The sequence below is a fragment of the Chenopodium quinoa genome, unplaced genomic scaffold (assembly GCF_001683475.1).
Source record: "Chenopodium quinoa cultivar QQ74 unplaced genomic scaffold, ASM168347v1, whole genome shotgun sequence".
Taxonomy (NCBI): domain Eukaryota; kingdom Viridiplantae; phylum Streptophyta; class Magnoliopsida; order Caryophyllales; family Amaranthaceae; genus Chenopodium; species Chenopodium quinoa.
Window position 1 is genome coordinate 11,078,356 of NW_018743252.1, and position 20,435 is coordinate 11,098,790.

At 37.8% G+C, this 20,435-nt stretch overlaps 1 protein-coding gene across 1 annotated transcript; it reads left to right on the forward strand.

Moving 5' to 3' along the window:
• The first annotated feature begins 1,559 nt into the window (after nucleotides 1-1,559).
• On the forward strand, nucleotides 1,560-10,324 carry LOC110735247 (ABC transporter B family member 15-like). The gene is given in 9 exon segments (XM_021915436.1): nucleotides 1,560-1,644; nucleotides 1,814-2,058; nucleotides 4,316-4,370; nucleotides 4,789-4,967; nucleotides 5,336-5,793; nucleotides 6,322-6,862; nucleotides 7,119-7,925; nucleotides 7,927-8,028; nucleotides 8,788-10,324. Coding segments are annotated over 8 exon segments (3,771 nt in total). The 5' UTR covers nucleotides 1,560-1,644; nucleotides 1,814-1,815; the 3' UTR covers nucleotides 10,174-10,324.
• Nucleotides 10,325-20,435: the final 10,111 nt, after the last annotated feature.

The window sequence follows — 20,435 nt, forward strand, 5'->3', positions numbered from 1 at the left end:
ATAAAGAGTTTTTTTTGGAATCCTTTTAGTTATTGAACCTGTTAGAGGTTTGATGACAATTATCAAAATGCAATTTTAGTGTTTGGTAAAGATTAAAAAGGTTATTAAAAAAGCTTTTTGGATTGAAAAGACCTCTTTTTGAAGAAGTTAAACATGAGCTTTTTAAAAATTAGCTTATTAAACATTTAGTTCTTTAGTTGTTTCATATATTAAACAACTAATAACTAACAACTATCTAACAAACACTATTACACAACCATACACTTACAGCTAGCTATTCAAACTAGTTTATCAATTTATGTATCAGTTATTATTCAAACTAGCTAATTATTGTTATTAGATTCGCGATCTGAATTGTATGATCATATGATCGATCCAACTATCCAATTTTAACCAAAGGATCCGGATCGTAAGCAAAATCACAATTAAGGTGAGATCATAGTAAGATCTTATAGGATCGATAGAATCATACGATCCCATCGATCTTGCAAATCGACAAAATGGTGAGGAATGTCAACCCAAGTTATGTGGTAGGATTGTTGTAGAATACAACATGATCCTACTTGATTATTTAGGGTCTGTTTTGATTTACCGAACTGCGCTGAATTGAACTGAACTATATTGAACTGGTTGGAGCTGAACTGAACTAAAGTGAACTGAATATAGTTGAAATGAATAAGTTTATGAGAGAAGGGAATTAGAAGCTGAATTGAACTGAACTGATTGGAGTTGAATTGAAATGAACCGAATTCATTTAAAATTAAACTGAAGAAAACAAGCCTTTAGTATTCTAATAAATATTGGGTTATATTGTTATATGGTTAATTATTTCAAAATTATTGGTTTTAACATCAATTTTACGCCGAATATCATGTAATATACTTCCTCCGTTCTATTAATATTGCAACAATAGACTTTTTGCACTATTCATCACTCTTGTTTGACCGTATAATATGAGTTATATGTTAAGCAAAATATAGTCAAGTGAGATCTTGTTGGATTCGTCTCATATAATACTTTCACAGTATCAACTTTTTATAATTTTTACTCTTACACAATTATAAATATTTAGCATATAAAATGTGTTTTGGGATGCGTAATTTCCTCCTTGTTGCAATATTAACAGAACGGAGGAAGTGCCTTATATTGTCTTTTATCACCCCTTTTACGAGTATTTAATTTGGATCCTACGATCCGATCCTATTACCGCTTTTCCATAAAAAGTAGGATCTCTATCCTAACAACATTACATCTAATACAATCAGTTACTAGCTAATTACCAAACAAGAGCATATACTCCATAAGTTATTTGATTTGTAAGCTGAAAATTAATTAAAAAGTTGATTTATTTACAGTATAGCAAATATATATATACATATTAAAATCAAGGCAAACAATTATGATCAATTGAATACACTATTATCAAATTTCATCTATTCATTATTTATATACAAGCTCTATTCTTATCATTATAGACTTATAGTACAAGTATTATAATTAGATGACAACATGAATAATATAAATAGTTACACTGATTAAAGTGAGGCCGAATCTATATTCCCCAAAACAGTTCCTCACAATAAATAAATAATATCTCCCCTTTTATACAGCATAATCCTTGGGTCCACACCTCTATATATACAAGTACGATCTCTTCTCTACTCTATCTATAAACGTTACAAATTAACTTTATAAACTCCATTTTTTTTTTTGAAAGAGCTAGTATTCTTTTTTCTTCACCTAAGAAATAATTTTATTGTTAGTAGAAATTTTTTATGGTTTCTATTATTAAGTAGTGTTGATTATATGTTAGAGATGGATGAAAAGAGCATTTCGAAGACGAAGACAACGGTGAAGAAGAAGAAAGGATCAATATGGAGCATCTTCATGCATGCGGACGGTGTGGATTTAATTTTGATGTTGTTTGGTTTCATCGGAGCCGTTGGTGATGGTTGCACAATACCGTTGACATTGTTTATCACTAGTAAGTTGATGAATAATATTGGAGGGAGTTCCAATTTCAATAGCTCTGATTCTTTTACCAGCCATATTAATCAGGTTTGTTATTTACTTTATTGTTCTATCACTATCATATTTATTACTACCTTCATTTTTAACATGTTTGGAACTTTGGAAGATGATTATTGTCTCGTGAAAAAATAAAAAAGGAATGAACTTTTAGAAAAAGAAAGAATATCATTTCATACATGACATGTAGTAATAATATTAGGAGGGTCTTTATTTGAATAAGCTGAGTATTTTTATTGTCAAAACACTTTTTAATTTTTTTGTTATAAAAGAATAGTGGTAAGGAAATAGAACATTAAATGAGTTGAGTATATTATTGTCAAACCACTATTTGAACATACTCATAATTAAATTTGCATGTAAATATATACAATGAAGAGAAATTAAATTACCAGATCCCAAGATCCCATCATGATTTTCTGATGTTGATGGTATCATATCTCTAAGGACTCTAACACATCATTTGATGATATAGTCCATAATTTTATAAACGATCTTGCTAACGAGCGCCCCGCGGCGTTAGATAAGGATAAATTATATTGGTTGAAATGGTATTAAGTTAGAAATTCATGACAAAATCACGCGTCTTCGGATGAATTTGACCATATAAATAGTAAATAGGGGAAATCTTAAATAATAGAGGGAGTAAATCATTACCCTCTTTCTTTAAAAAAAAAAATGAAATATATATATATATATATTTTAATTTTATATTGGATTTATGTAGTGATCACAAAATAATTTAATTGGTGATTGGACTGATTGTGGTGGTACATGACTACAAACTATCAACGGTAGTAGTGAATTGTAGACTTGTACTATGAAATTTTATTGATACTAATTTTATTTATTTTTGGTAATAAATCACTAAATTGAGATTTATTCCCTTATGAAATAATAATTGTGTCTTTCATTTTATAAAGTCAAAATATAATTAATTAATTGTTCGATAAAGAGATTAAACGGACTACTTTGTTGCATTTAATATTTTCGGTTGATATCACCATTTTGCCGCTTAAAGTAGCGTAATTCTAAAGAAAATGTCTATTACAACAGAAGTATGATTGTTATTGTACTGTCTTGTATGAATCTAAGACTAAATACTCTGTCCCATTGTTGTTATATCACGTGTGTTCTACCTCTTTTATCTGTTGGTATTACTTGGTACTCCGTAGCACATTATACGGAGTACTAATCAATTTAATTAAAAAATCAAGGCATATTAACTTTAGCTATTTATAATCACATGAAAAGTTTATATAAAATATTTATAGTTTTACTTGTTTATTTTATAATACTCCTGTATCGTAAAATGATTTTAATGTGTGTTTTTATTAATTTGATTTTTAGTCATCTAAATTTAATAATTTAAAGTTTATTTGATCTTATTTTAGGTGTATTTGAACTCAGGGTAGTGCTTATTGTTCCTAAACTTATTGAAAAATATGGTGAACAAAACAAGAAATTTTGAGAAAATTATGAGTTGGTCCACACTCCGTAGTCAAGTAATAATTTGTGTTTTGCTGCAGTGAAAAAAATAGTGGTAAAACTATGTAAATACTTTATTACTCTGCACTTCATACCCTGTCCATTTTCTATCCCACTTCCAAATAAAAATTAAGTGCATAAGAGTAAGAATTAACTATCAATTTATTGCATATGACCACATATATAGTTTTTTTTTATTATTTTTTTTTATAATTTTTTTTTATAATTTTTTTTTTTATTTTTTTTAAATAAATTTATGTAGGGTATGAAACTTAATAAACTTAATAAGGGGTATGAAACTTAAGAGATCCGCGTGAAGAGTAGGTCTCTTGGTTTAAAAAAGTGTTTCACTATACCAGTAGTAGTTTTGTTCTATTATTAAAGTGAGAAAATTGTATTGCACATATTTTGAAATTTTAATCCAATATACAATAATTATTATTGAGAAACTATTAAATGAAACTAAAAAATTGGATAAATGAAACATATGTTGATAATACTATATATATTATACTCTGTAGTACTCTATTTTGTTGATAATAATATAATACCATATATTATTTGAAAAAAAATATGTTAAAACCATATAATTATGAATATATTATGAAATTTATATTTCAAATGACTATTAGAAAATGTTTACAAAGGTTATGTTTCAACACTTTCTAAAAATTTTAGTAGTGAAGAGAGAAATGAAACATCACCTTTTTTTAGTTGACAAAGAGAAGTTGCTGTTTTCATTTTTGTTTTTAACTTAAAAGTCGTCTGAACATATAATTTATGTTTTGTTTGGTGACAGAATGTAACAGTTTTGTTGATGATTGGAGCAGGAGCATGGGTACTTTGTTTCCTTGGTGCGTGTACACTTGTATTTCATTTTATTTTACAAGTATGATATCAAATAATGACATGCATTGACTTCTTTTTTTCTTAGTTTACTCTTAAATAATCACATTTGTTGACTATTAATAATAAATTAATTACATATATTGGCAAGCAAAAGATTAATTATCTCTATCAATAGAATATAAAATCAATCTTGGACTCTAACCCTCAACTCACATGAACGGACATAAAAGAACATAAACCAATATAATGTCATCGGTTTAAACTTTTTAGTTGAGTTGGTCCTTTAATATCCACAAACAAGAATTAGTAGGCGCAACCCTTTATTTCTTAATCTAGAATTTGCCATTATTTAACAAGACTAAGCTATTATTCACGGTTTAATTTGATTTAGAACTCTTTGATTGATAATTGGTTGGCATGCAGAGGGATATTGTTGGACAAGAACAGCAGAAAGACAAGCTGCAAGAATGAGATATAGATATTTAAAAGCAGTGTTGAGGCAAGATGTGAGCTACTTTGATTTGCATGTTGGAAGTACCTCCGAAGTTATTGTTAGTGTTTCTAGTGATAGCCTTACCATTCAAGACGTTATAAGTGAAAAGGTATGCCTAATGCCTCCTTCTAGTAATGTCGTACGAGTACATACTTCATACTTCGTGCCAATCAAAGAATTCTGCTCTTGATACCATGTGTGCAGAATAACAAGTGGTTTAACCCTATAGGGAGCTGAGACCTATTGCATATATTTCTACTAATGGTTACACTTTTAGTACATGGTTGTAAATCACATAAATTGTCTATTAGTATGGAAAATCTAATCATATGATATAGTCATTCTACTTATAGTACTTTCCTATAAAAAAAGAATAAAAATGAATGGCATGCCACAAATTTCTTGGTAATTTTGTGCTTGTTGGAATGAAAAACATGTTTTTCCTGATTTTTTGTATTGTGCAAAATAAATAATTAGGTACCGAATTTTGTGATGAACACGTCCACTTTCTTTGGAAGCTATTTGGTGGCATTCCTATTGCTATGGAAGCTAGCAATAGCCGGTTTGCCCTTCATAGTTCTGCTCATTATACCGGGATTGCTGTATGGAAGGATATTGATGGGGCTAGCGAGGAAGCTAACTCTTGAGTACAACAAGGCAGGAAGTGTAGTAGAGCAGGCAATATCGTCTTTAAGAACAGTGTATGCCTTTGTAGGAGAGAACAAAACAATGGATAAGTTCTCAACTGCTTTGGAAGGGTCAGTGAAGTTAGGGCTCAAGCAAGGTTTGGCTAAGGGTGTCGCGATTGGTAGCAATGGTCTGAGCTTTGCTGTTTGGGCTTTCAGTACTTGGTATGGTAGTAAGCTTGTCATGTATCATGGTGCTAAAGGTGGTACCGTCTTTGCCGTTGGTGCTGCCCTTTCTATGGGAGGACTGTAAGTTCCTTTCCCTTTATTCTTCCTTAAAGTTTTTAGTGTTAATATATTCTTTGTTGATCCAAAGATATGTGCTAAAGTTGCTTATTTGTTTTATCTTTTTTGTTGTTGAAGTGATGTTAAAGTTGACAAATTTTTCAACATTGATGTACTCTTAACTTTGCTTTTGTAGTGTGAGACTTTGAGGCATCTTGTAAAGGCAATTTTTATTTATTTGTCTCATTGGATGGAAATTGTGAAGACTTACAATAACACACTATGTACAACTAGTTCACTAGTTGTATCTTGTGGAAATGCAATTTTCAATGTGCAATTGGTCTACCATGCTATAAACATTGAGCTTCCATGATTTTTTTACAAGAAATTAGATAAATCTGACTAATTGTTTTGTGTTGGATTACTTGGATATTCCGAATTGAATTTATGTATATTGAAGTTTTGAAATTTTACATAACTCTTACAAGAAAATTAATGCTCAAGTCTTACATGTATTGACTTTGTTATTATACTTTTGTAACATATTCATAGGTCTCTTGGTTCTGGTTTATCAAACGTCAAGTACTTCTCAGAAGCAGCTTCAGCCGGAGAGAAAATAATGGAAGTAATTAAGAGGGTACCGGAAATTGATTCAGAAAACATGGAAGGACTTACCTTGGACAATATTTCAGGGAAGGTCGAGTTTAAGCATGTCAACTTCTTTTACCCTTCAAGACCAGATTCAATAATATTCCGCGACTTTTCACTGCAAGTTCCTGCAGGGAAGACAGTCGCGTTAGTTGGGGGAAGTGGTTCGGGCAAGTCCACTGTAGTAGCTTTGCTTCAAAGGTTCTATAACCCACTTGATGGGGAGATACTTTTAGACGGGGTGTCAATTGATAAGCTTCAACTTAAGTGGTTGAGATCACAAATGGGGTTAGTCAGCCAGGAACCTGCACTATTCGCGACTACAATTAAGGAGAACATACTTTTTGGCAAGGAAGATGCTACTATGGATGAGGTTATTGAAGCTGCAAAAGCGTCTAATGCTTACAATTTCATTAGCCAATTGCCTCTTGGTTTTGATACTCAGGTATTTGTTGCATTCCTCGAGTTTTAACACAAGATACTCTTCTTGAAAATTTGTCATTTTAGAGGTATCGGGATAATGTTCACATAGATGTATTAATGTATCATACTACATACTAATGTATCAACCAAAAGCTTAAGCTGATGGTTGAGGTCTAGGAATATGTTTTATATTCTATCAGTTCTACTATAAACTAACATAGCCGTGTTTAAAATTGTATACAACAAATCGCTCATTTTTCATGTACCTTGTCTTACAGGTTGGAGAAAGAGGAGTCCAAATGTCAGGAGGACAAAAGCAGAGGATTGCAATAGCAAGAGCTATAATCAAGAAACCTCGTGTTCTGCTTCTAGATGAAGCAACAAGCGCGTTAGATTCAGAGTCTGAACGAGTTGTCCAAGAAGCACTTGACAAAGCTTCTGTAGGACGGACTACAATAGTGATTGCTCATAGACTGTCGACAATTCGAAATGCTGATACTATTGCTGTCATTCAGAATGGTCAGGTGATGGAGAGTGGTTCCCATGATGTGTTGATTCAACACGATGATGGGTTGTACACTTCATTAGTCCGCTTACAACAGATGGAAAAATCTAAAGACGAAAGAGGTCTAACTCACCCTTCAACATCAAACTCGTCGATTTTGAACAATATGGAATTGAGGTACAACACGAGTAGTCGTAGAAGCTCATTGGTGAGTCGGTCAAGCTCAGCTAGTTCATTCCGGTCAGTTCATGATGATGTTGTGCATGAGCCCGTGGGTGAAGAGAAGGTGCCTCTTCCATCGTTTAGAAGATTATTGGCCCTGAACTTACCCGAGTGGAAGCAAGCCAGTTTGGGTTGTATTGGTGCTATGCTCTTTGGCGCGGTCCAACCACTTTATGCATTTGCAATGGGCTCTACAATATCTGTGTACTTCTTGCCAGATAACGAAGAGATTAAGAGGAAGACTACAATTTACGCGTCATGTTTTCTAGGGCTGGCCGTGTTCTCATTTATAGTGAATATTGTTCAGCATTACAATTTTGCATACATGGGGGAGTTCTTAACTAAGAGGGTAAGGCAAAAGGATGCTGTCCAAGATGCTCACTTTCGAGGTTGGGTGGTTCGATCGAGATGAAAATAGTACTGGTACCATTTGCTCTAGGCTTGCCAAGGATGCCAATGTGGTAAGTTATATCCTCTCAAGTCTCATATAGTTCCATCTGATAGTATACTTTGGTAAGCTTTTAGTTTTTAGTGCTTATTTTACTTTTAGTAGTTTGATAGAAAATGTAATTCTGTCTAACTGCCTAACAATCTGACAACTATCACTAGGCACAGTGAATTTTTTTTAACATATGCCCTTTTTTGTCAACATTTAAAACGGCGAATTTCGCTCCCTGTTATTTGACTAACTAATTAGGCAAATAGACTCTTTATCCAAACGGAAGTCCCTGTCTAGTTTTCAATCTTATCATAACTTGAAGTCGAGCATTTACATCTTCCCTTATAATTTTTGTCCCATCTAATGCTAATTGTTGGTAGTTGTGATTCAGTCGATTGTAAATGTATCTAAGGACCAAAATGAAATTCTGTTAATTTGACTTAAACAAGTATGTTTTTTCTATTGGTCTACTAATGAGAAATTATAGGACCACAAATTACAAATGTTCGCTGCTTTGAAATTGCCAAAACATAGGCAGTGTGAATATTAAATCACCTAGTATTGCCTTGAAATTGTAAATTATTGCAACTTGCATCAATGCATTAGCATTTTTTGGATGAACAAACATATTTCACCTGCTCATAATAATACATGATTGAGTGAACTAAATAGAATTATTTTGAAATTCTAGCTATGTATTTCCCTGGTTTATCATGTTTATTTTCCTGTATCTAAACAGAAGAAATATTGTCCTAAATCGTGTTTTTTCGACTATATGTAGGTGAGATCGTTGGTGGGAGATCGAATTGCACTTGTAGTCCAAACCATCTCAGCAGTTGTAATTGCATTTACAATGGGCTTAATCATTGCTTGGAGGCTAGCTATTGTTATGATTGCAATCCAACCCTTAATTATAGTCAGTTTCTACACGAGACGGGTTTTACTTAAGAGCATGTCTAAGAAGGCAATCAAGGCACAAAATGAGAGTAGCAAGTTGGCTGCAGAAGCTGTATCAAATCTTCGTACTGTCACGTCTTTCTCATCCCAAGCTCGAATCCTAGCATTGCTTGAGAAGGCTCAAGAAGGCCCTCGAAAGGAGAGTATTCGACAATCATGGTACGCAGGCATTGGACTAGGCACCTCTCAGGGACTTAATATTTGTACTTGGGCCTTGGACTTTTGGTATGGTGGTAGGCTAATTAGTCAAGGATACATCACTGCCAAGGAATTATTTGAGACTTTTATGATACTAGTTAGCACGGGCCGTGTCATTGCTGATGCAGGGAGCATGACTACGGACCTTGCTAAGGGAGCTGATGCTGTCGCGTCTGTTTTTGCTGTCCTAGACCGTAAAACCCAAATTGATCCGGACAATGCCGAAGGGTACAAACCCGAAAAAATAACTGGTCACATAGAGGTCCTAAATGTGGACTTTTCGTACCCTACTAGGCCTGATGTAGTGATCTTCAAGGGGTTCTCGATCAATATTGAGGCAGGGAAATCGACGGCTTTAGTAGGCCATAGTGGGTCTGGTAAGTCGACAATTATTGGATTGATCGAAAGGTTCTATGATCCTCTTAAGGGTTGTGTGAAAATTGATGGACGTGATATTCGAACATACAATCTTAGGTCCTTAAGGAAACATATAGCTCTAGTGAGCCAAGAGCCTACATTATTTGCCGGTACCATACGTGAAAATATCATTTATGGAGCAAGTGATAACGTCGATGAATCCGAAATCATCGAGGCAGCAAAGGCAGCCAATGCTCATGATTTCTTGTCCGGACTAAAAGACGGGTATGATACGTGGTGTGGGGATAGAGGGGTTCAATTATCGGGAGGACAAAAGCAAAGAATAGCTATAGCACGAGCAATACTAAGAAACCCGGCAGTACTATTACTAGATGAAGCAACAAGTGCACTCGACAGCCAGTCTGAAAAGATTGTGCAAGATGCACTCGAACGAGTAATGGTTGGTAGGACGAGTGTTGTAGTGGCTCATAGGTTGAGTACCATACAAAATTGTGACTTCATTGCCGTGTTAGATAAAGGCAAAGTTGTAGAAAAAGGTACACATTCCTCTCTGTTGGCCAAGGGACCTAAAGGAGCTTATCATTCTTTGGTAAACCTTCAAAGAACACCACATCCTTCAAATAATGAAAATTAGAAAATATTTTTGTTGCTTACCTTTAAAAAAAAACGTGCCATATATTTGTGGAACGTCTTGTATTCTAAGAACTTGTATTGAATGAAATGATCGTTTCATATATATTCAGTTTATGATGAGTATCATCAGTCTAACTGCCAAGTTACAATTAATATAGACTTTGTTACTCTCTCCAATTCTAAATAGGTACAATATATGCTTGTCTTTAGTTATTTTTATCTATTTATAATTAATTGTAAGTTTGTAACCAGATGTGATTATTAGGTAGAGTAATCCAATCATAATATAGTCAAGGCCAAGCTTAAAGAACCTTTAATGGACAGGGAGACCGTTATTGGATAAAGTAAATGAAGTGTTAAAATGTTTGTCTAATTTTATGGATTAAGAATAGATATTTCATATTCATATATACTTAATTATATATGGCTTTGTTTGATATTTATATAAATGGAAAGTTTCTGGGCCTTCTGGCCCGTCAATTATCGACCCGGGATTGCATTAGCCCAACTCGTTATTAGCCCTATAAACTGTGACCCTCTTTGACCTGTCCCGCACCAACGAACCTTGATCCGCCTCGCAATTGCCCAATAACCAGATCTATTGTAACAATTTTCTAGTGAAATTAATAAGCTAATAAAAATCCACTTTTTTTTTTTTTGTTTTTTTTTGTTGTATGCCATTACCTCAAGTGCACGGTTGCACTACCCACTAACAATCAAATAAATGAATAAATGAAATAGTACATATACCCCGACTCTTAGAAATTATACATAGTGTTTCAGGTGAAAACAATGGGACCTTGCTGAAGGTCCGAAGATGTGGCTGAAGACTGAACTCGGTCCAAGTGATGTTGGGTCGAGGGTTTCTTGCACAGCAAACACACGTAAACTGGCCTCGGGGGTTGTGCCGAGCAAGGCCCCTCCGATGCCGAAGTCAAACAGTGTTTAGAAAGAGAAAGCTATGCAAGAGTATTAATTGCTTGAGGCTGTGTGTGAATGAATGATAAATGGTGCTATTGAAGGCTTTTATACCTTAGTATAATGAGGAGGAATGGGCTTAGAGTCATATGGGCTTACCATGATGACTGGGCCGCTGACTTGAGCTTGACTTGGCATGATTGGAGGCTTGGGCCTTGACCTTGATTTGGAATTGAATTATTTACGGACCAGACCCAATTAGGCTTAATTGGACCCAAACAACTTGCCCCCCAGACCCGATTTGGAAGGATGACGGGTCGGGTTTGGATTTAATAAAATTGGAGGGAAGTGAATGATTTAATTAAATTAGAGAGATTTAAATTTTTAAATAGTTATTCATGAAATAACTGTGATTTGGATAATTAGTGGGGAAGTTGGACGGATAATGGATAGTTAATTGGAGGGAAGTGTGTTTAACGGTTACTTAGTGAGGTATTTAAGAGAGATTAAGTGCGCTGACTCTCTCCCCTCACTTCTTCACAAATTCACACTCGAACTCCCGCAAGAACCCTTGATTCCGCTTCAAAACTTCACTTAAAACCCCGATATTAAGTCTTGAAATTGAAATTCATTGCTCCGAACTAGTAGACCGGCGAATTCCTCTTCAGATTAAGGTAATTTTCTTCGATTATTTCTCTTCGATTTTTCTTGAATTTTGAAAGCACTCCCCTTTTTTTGACTTTTCTTTCGAAAATCCGACAATGGTTAGAGGAAGAGGGCGTCAACCCGGACGACCGGGTCAGGCTCGAGATCCGAGGGACCGAACCGACACTTGGAACGGGGAAAGAGTCAGGGCTAACCCGGAAGAGGGAATAATTGGGGCTGACTCGGAAGAGGGTATTTGGGCAACCCCTTTATGTCCGGCGCTTCCCCAAGAAACGGGTGAGGCTGGTGTCTCTGAGCAGGAGGAAGTTATGCCCGCCGCGCCTTGGAACTTGCTCCCTGGGTATAATGAGTGGCAGAATGCCGAAGCCATTTTGGCTATGATGAGGAATGTACCATACCCTTGGTGGGTCAAGAATGCTGAGACCTACCGCTTCCCCCAACAACTAGAGTTGCACTACGACATTCTGGAGGCGGATGGGTATTGGTGCCGAATGCTAGCGCCCACTGATAGGATTCATCGTCCACCTCCTGGATATGTGGGGGTGTACACTCGAAAGTTACAATATGGGCTTCGGTTCCCCTTAAATCCCTTCTTCAGGGACATATTAATAAAGTACAGGATCTCCCTGTCCCAATTGACGCCCGTCAGCATCCGAAGGGGGATGACGTACCTTTGGGGAAGTGGTGGAGGGGTCTTCGGCGGTGAAGGAATTGGTGGTGGTGGCTAAACTAGGGGTGGAGGACCCCTTGCAGCTCTAGGAACCCTGCCCCTGCCTGCGACAGGTTCCCTTATTACGACGCCGGGCATCGGCCTCAGCTCGAAACCATCCAATTCCTAGTCCTCCTCCCGAGCCTTGTGAGTATGAGCCAATGACGGAAAATAATGACCCCTTTGTGCAAAAAAATCAATCAAACCAACCTTCTGAAGATGTTGATGTTGTTGCCCCCTCTGGTGAAACTTCAAAAAAAAGTAGAAAAAGGCGGTCTCCTCATTGGGAGCATTTTATAAAAAGGATGGAGAAAACAAGGCTGAATGTATCTATTGTCATGCATTAATTGGTTGTGCATCACTTCATGGTACCTCCGGCATGAAGAACCACATATCGCGATGTAAGGCATACCCCCCAAACATTGATCAAAATCAGAAACTACTGTCCCTTAGTCAGCAAACTCTTGATGGGAATCTTGTGGATCAAAAGAAAGGTAGACTTGAGTTATGGAAATTCAATCAAGAAGATAGTAGGAAAGCTCTGGCAAAGATGGTGATTATGGATGAAATGTCCTTTAGAACAGTGGAGCATGAAGGTTTTCGCAACTTTATGAAGGTAACACAACCCTTTTTCATTATTCCTTCTCGATGGACAGTGACTAGAGATTGTTTTAGGATTTATTTGGATGAGAAAAAAAGTTTGAAGAGATTTTTTAGCAAGTGCACTTCACGTATAAGTCTGACCACTGACACTTGGACTTCTTGCCAGAATATGAATTACATGTGTTTAACCGCTCACTTTATTGACCAAAATTGGAAATTATACAAGAAAATAATAAACTGTTGTATAATTTCTGGTCATTCTGGTGAAACTATTGGTAAATCTGTCCAAAAGTGCCTACTTGAATGGGGTATTTCTAGAGTTATGACTGTCACGATAGATAATTCTAGTTCAAATGATGTGGGCATTCAATATTTGAAAAGGAGGTTTGAAAGTTGAAGGACTTTAGTTTTGGGTGGTCGGTTTTTACACATGAGATGTTGTGCTCACATATTAAGTTTAACGGTTAAAGAAGGATTGAAAGAAAATGATGTGTCTATAAAAAGAATTCGTTGTGCTATTAGGTATGTAAGATCATCGGGTTCTAGATTGCAAAAGTTTATGAGCTGTGTTAAACAAGAAAAGTTGGAGTCAAAACGTTTTCTTTGTTTAGATGTGGATACTAGGTGGAATTCCACTTATTTAATGTTGGAAGGTGCTTTGGCATATCGTAGGGATTTTTATTTGCTTGAATGTTCTGATGGTGGTAAATTTAAGTATGAGTTAAATAAGTCAGATGGTGTGTCTGAATCTAGTGATTGGGATCATGTTGCCTCTTTTCTTCCTTTCCTTAAAATATTTTATGATGCTACTCTAAGAGTTTCTGGCTCATTGTATATCACCTCTAATGTGTATTTACAAGAACTTGTTGGGATTAGTGTGTTAATAAAGAAAAAAATGTTGAGTAATGATGTGGGGGTGAGTTTAATGGCTAGTGGAATGAAGAAAAAGCATGACAAGTATTGGGAGAATGTTGATAATATGAATCTTTTGTTGTATATTGTTGTCATTCTTGATCCTAGGCGGAAAATGGGATATACTAAATGGGCAATTACTTAACAATATGATTCTGAAAAAGCTAAGTATTTGTGTGCTAAAGTGATGGAAACTCTGAATGAAATATATGAACTTTATGTTTCTGAGAACCCTTTAAATGATTCCATTCCCCCCAAAACTTCTGATTTTCTGGAGGAAGTAGAAGATATGGACTCTGATGTAGATGTTGCGGAATTAGAGTTTGAAAAGGATGTGGGTTCAAGTGTTGGAGTGCAAGGGAAAAATGAGTTGGCCAAGTATTTAGAAGATGATAGAGAAGTTAATCCTGCTGGAAAAAGCTTTGATTGTTTGGGGTGATGGAAAAAATATTGTGAAAGGTACCCAACAATAGCTCTCATGGCTAGAGATGTACTTGCTATTCCCGTTTCAACAGTCGCTTCTGAATCAGCCTTTAGCACCGGTGGTCGAGTGCTTGATTCATTTCGCAACTCACTTTCAACAAAGATGGTAGAAGCCTTGATTTGTGCACAAGATTGGCTACGTACATCTCAAGGTCTACTTATACTTGAGGAGAGACTTGAAGACATGGAAAAAATTGAATCAGGTAACATTTAAATATTTTCTCTTTTTTTTTCCTTTAAGTCTGATATCTTCCTATTCCTTACTTTTTTTTTTTTGAAGAAATGTTACCACTTGGTGAGGAACAATCCCTCTTTGTTGATGATGATTAGAGGAAGGAGCTGTTAGAGGCAGGAGCTGTTATAAGCATGAAGGAACAATCCCTCTTTGTTGGTGATTGGACTAACTGAAGGCATCATTTTTTTAAATCATAGACATTATTTAAGGTTATGTAACGAGTTGTATAAGAAACTGTATGTTTGGAGTTTGGAGTTTGGACTTTTTTAGTTTTTTTTATAAGAAACTGTATGTTTGTAATTTTGTATGAGACTATTTGGTTGTTATTTTTTTTTAATTTATGGACTATTTTTTTTTTGTTTAGATGGTTATTTTTTGAAATTATGGATTTTTAATGTACTTTTCAGGTATTCAGGTTGAATTTTTATAGTAAAAAAAACATAAGTGAAAAAAACTAGAAAAAAGCAGGTGTTAAATACATAAAAAGACCCAAACAAAAAAATTCAGCTTATTGGTTCGGTTCGGATATTTGGTTCGGGTACCGTATTTTCGGGTAACCGAATTTTCGGGTACCCGAACCTTATTGGATCAATTTCGGGAATTGGTTTTAGCCTTAACGGTTATTGGGTACCCGAACCAATAACTTTATTGGAACGGGTACCCGTCCCATGATCTCCCCTATGTTCTAGAAGAGGCGTCGAAAAAGGAGAGCGCTGCTAAGCTCTCTGGTGACGAAGCTGCTGTTGGAGGGGCAGCTGAAGAGGTGGCTGCTACTGAAAATGCAGCCAATGGGGGTTTAACTGCTGAGATTCAGCAGGAGGTTAATGCCTTAATTAACCAACCTGCTGAGGACGCTGAAGAGGTCCATGCTTATGGGGACCAAACTGGAGCAGGGGAGGAACCAACTGACCCCAACAAAGCTAAAGAAGCTCAATCATCTTCGTTCCCCTCCTTTAGAACCTTTCAATCTGGGGATATGGGCTTCTCAGCGCCTCGGATCCCCATCCCCAACAGCGCTCGGGCTGAGATCTGGGGAAGGTACGGAGAGAGCGTTGAGGCTTATTTCAGCGGCTGCTCCCACCTGTCCGAAATGGAGCAGGCTAGAGAGTGGTCTCTTAGAGCCACTGCTGGGATAGCCGATCCTGGCCTAGAGGTCCCAGACCCCGCAAGAGACAACCAAAGGCTGCTGATGCAGGTACTTGTTGTTATTATATACTTTACTTTAGCTCTTCAGATTATCATTCATTTTTATTTTTTTTGCTGACCTGAGTTCCGATTCTGTAGGTTGTCCACAACCACACTCTAACCTGTGAGATGATTGATTCTCTCCAAAACAGAGTGGATATAGCTGAAACGGAGGCAAATCTTGCCAAGCTGAAGCATGCCAAGGCTGAATACAAGGCCAAGCAAATCGTGGACTCCTTCAATGTCTTCTGCAACGACATAGAGAAGGAGGTCCTGCCGATGATGGACGAGGGTGTGGCTCTCATCAATGAGTTCGGTGCTGTCGATGTCAAGAGCCTCAAGACTCAGATCGAGATGAAGATCGTGCACGAGGTTGACTCCCGAATGCTTTCTCGGTAAGCTTTATTTCAACAAAGGGTCAAAATCTTGGAGGCTGACGTCGACCGACACCGAAAGGCATATGATGATAGGGAAACTGAGCTGATTGAGGCTAACACCCAAGTCGAGGCTCAAGGGCAGAGACTGACCAGCTTGGAGACTCAGCTGAATGACAAAGAGGATGAGTTATGCCAAGCTCAGGCTGAGGCTAAGCAAAAGGAGCAGCAACTCGCTGATGCTGAGACCAAGCTGAAGGAGCAGCAAGAGTCCTCCCAGAAGGCCTTGGAGGAGGTTCAAAAGAAGCTGGCCGACGCTTAGGCTCAGCTGGTTACTCCAAGGCTGAGTACTCGATTGCTTACAAAAATGGGTACAAAGTGGCCCGAAGACTGGCCCTTCACGCAGCTCCTGAGCTTGACTGGTACCAATGTGAAATTTGGGCTGAAGACCCCAAAGATCCTCATATGGAGTTCGCCAGCCAGACTGAGGTAGATCTGGAGATCCGTCTCCAAGATGAGGAAATGGAGGATGCTGAAGCTGAGGAAGCTGAAAACAGAGAGAATGAAGCTCAAGCTCAAGTTCAGCCTGCCTCTTCAGCAGCCGGAACCGATGCCACCTTGGAGCCCAGCGTTGCTGGAAAGCCTGATCCTTCAGCTGAAGCCTAGGGATTCGGGCAATCGTCTTTAGAATCTTGCGGATCAACTTGTGCTTAACTTCTGAATTGCCGCTTCTAAATTTTTTGCCTCTGTTTTTGCTTCAGCTTGCCTTAATGTACAAACTCTTTATTTTTACCTTTGTACGTATTCGGCAGCTGTGATTTTCCGCTTGTGGGCGGTTGCCGATTTTATTATGCTCTGAAATAGTTTAACTTTGTAGCTCGGACTCCGAGCTTTTTACTCATGTTATGAATTTGTATCTTTTCTTCTTATTGCTTTGCCTTGAACTTGCGCATTAATCTGGTGGATTTTTGAAAAATTTGCTAAGTAAAAAGCCCTTCAACTTTAGAAGTTTTTCACCTGCTGAGCACTTTTAGTGACTGTTACCCCCCTAGAATTCTGAAGGTTTATCTTCGGATTTCTGAGATAATTGCCTGTGTTTTTTGACTTTAGACGAAGCTTTTCTGTGCTTAATCAATTTCTAATTGTTATGCGATTACTCTTGTTTTTCTGTCTATATTTAAAAAATGGATATCTGAGACACGAGGCAACTTAAGGCAATGTCCCAAACAATGACCCTCTCGGATACAAGGCTTAGTGAAAGCAATATCCCAGATTCGTCCATGGACTCATTGCCTCGGAGAACAAGTCTTGCTGAAGCGTTTACTTCAGCTGAAAGTCTAGTGTTCTTTTATAGGCGAGTTTGTCAGCAATCTGAAACATGATGTTTTAGAGGCAAAAGTTTCAGACAGGGATGAAGGAAAAATCTTAAAGAGTAGATATAATAAAGAAAAATGAAAGAATAAAAATTGCAAATATTTGTAGAAATGTTGGCTCTGAGGCCTTTCATGAATAATTAAAAATGTACATACAAAGATTGTTCTTCCTCGAAGGGTTTACACATGGAATTTTTTAAGTACATCAGCATTCCAATGATTTTTCAGCTCAGTTCCATCCAACTTCCGAAGTCGGTATGTCCTAGGCTGAAGCTCATCATATATCTCGTAAGGTCCCTCCCAGGTGGCTGAGAGTTTCCCATGGATTCGGTTTTTCTGAACTGCAGCAGCATTTCGAAGGACAAGGTCTCCAACTCTGAGAGGCCTTGCATGGACCCTTCGGTCATAAAATTTGCTGATTCTTTGCTTGTATGTAGCCATTCTGTCTTTGGCTGAGTCTCTTATTTCGTCAAGGAAATCAAGAGATTCCTTCATAAGTTGCTCATTTTCAGCCGAGAAGTGGTGCACTCGCAGACTTTCAGAACCGATTTCCACTGGAAGAACGGCTTCGACTCCATACACCAACTCAAAAGGTGGGTGGCCCGTTGCCTCCTTTTAAGTTGTCCGAAGAGACCAGAGAGTTCCAAGGAGTTCTTCTAGCCATTTTAATTTTTGATCCTCAACCCTCTTTTTGAGAGCGTTAAGAATCTGCTTATTTGCAGCTTCAGCTTGTCCGTTACTTTGCGGATGGCACACTGCTGAATATTCCAACTTGATGCCAAATTGATCAGTATACCGCTTCAGCGACAAATTGTCAAATTGCCTTCCATGATAAAAGACAAATACTTTTGGGATGCCGAAACGAGTAATGATGTTCCGCCGGATGAACTTTCTGACAGTTTGCTCTGTAATGTTCGAGGCTGCTTCGGCCTCGATCCATTTGCTGAAATAGTCTATGCTGACTATCATCCATTTTTTTTGATATGGAGCATTTGGAAAGGGGCCCAGGATATCCAGCCCCCACTGGGCAAATGAAAGCGGATTCAAGACTAACCGAAGCTCCTGGGCCGGCTGATGGATGACTAGTGCGAATTTTTGACATTTTTCGCATTTTCTGACCAGCTCCTTAGTGTCTGACACCATGGTGGGCCAATAGTACCCTGCTCTTAAAGCTTTATGGGCTAATGTCCTTCCCCCAATGTGATTTCCACAGATGGCAAGATGGATTTCCTAAAGGATATAATCAACGTCTATAGGGCCCACGCATTTCAGTAATGGGGTTGAGAAGGATTTTTTCAGCAGCTCTCCATTGAAGACAATGAACCTGGAATTGGTTCGCTTCAGCTTGGAGGCTAAGGTTTTGTCCTCGAGAATTTCTCCCCGAAGCTTGAAAGCTAGGATGGGATCCATCCAACTGGGTTCTGGGTCAACGCAACACACTTCAGGTGTTTCGTCGACACTTCTTTCTCGGCGCACCTTCGTATAAACGGATCGGTTCAGCTCAGTAAGAGTTGAACTAGCAAGTTTGGAGAGTGCGTCGGCTTGAGCATTCTAACCCCTTAGGATCAGCTGAACCTCAAAAGTTCTCAGCTTTGCGATGACTGATTTGATCTTGGCAAGGTAGGCTATCATCGATGGCTCCTTAGCCTCGTAGTCACCTCTGATCTGATACGCAACTAGCTGAGAGTCTGTCTTCAGACAGAAATGTTCGGCTTCCAATGAGATGCACAATTCTAAGCCAGCAATTGTTGTCTCATATTCGGCCTTGTTGTTCGAAACTTTAAAAGAAAATTTGAGTGCATACTCCAAGGATTTGCCTTCGGGAGAGGATATCACTACCCCTGCCCCTGGATCATTTACGGTGGAGGATCCATCCGTGAAAATGGTCCAGACTTTCTTTCCTTTGTCTAGCTTCTCCTGGTACGAGCATTCGGCCAGGAAGTCCGCTAGAGCTTAAGCCTTGATGGAATCTCTCGGCTGGTAGCTGATGCTGAACTCAGTGAGCATGAAAGCCCACTTTGCCAACCTACCAGATTTTTCTACTTTGCTGAGCACTTTTTCTAGCGATTGATCAGTTAAGACCACTATGTGATGGCAATCAAAATAGGGTCTCAGCTTCCGAGCTGCTACCACTACCGCATAAGCAACTTTTTCAAGTAGGGGGTAGTGAGTCTCGACATCTGTTAGAGTGTGACTGACAAAATAGATCGGCTGCTGAATTTTCTCTTCTTCCCTTAGCAGCATTGCACTGATGGTGGCTGGGCTGACAGTCACGTACAAGTATAGGGTTTTCCCTTTAGCTGGACAAGCCAGCGTAGGAATTTGAGCAAGATGCTCCCAAAGTTGCTTGAAGGCCTCTTTCTGCTCATCTCCCCAGATGAGCTCTTTTGTTTTTGGAAGTTTCAAGGCTTTGAAGAAGGGTAACCCTTTATCCGAGGCTCTGGAGATGAACCTTGAGAGGGCTTCATTCTTCTGGTGAGCCGCTTAACGTCTCTTTTTGTGTTCGGCTCAGGGAGATCGAGCGCTGCTAGAAATTTTGCAGGATTTGCATCAATCCCTCTTTTGCTGACCATGAAGCTGAGAATTTTTCCAGACTTCACGCTGAAGACACACTTCTTCAGATTCATCTTCATTTGGTGCTTTCTTAAGGTGGCGAAGGTTTCAACCAGGTCCTTAACATCATCTTTATCTTCTTTGCTTTTGACGATAGAATCATCAACATAGACTTCCATGTTTCAGCCTTTTTGCTCGGCAAAAACTTGATCCACCAACCTTTGATATGTTGCCCCCGCATTTTTCAATCCG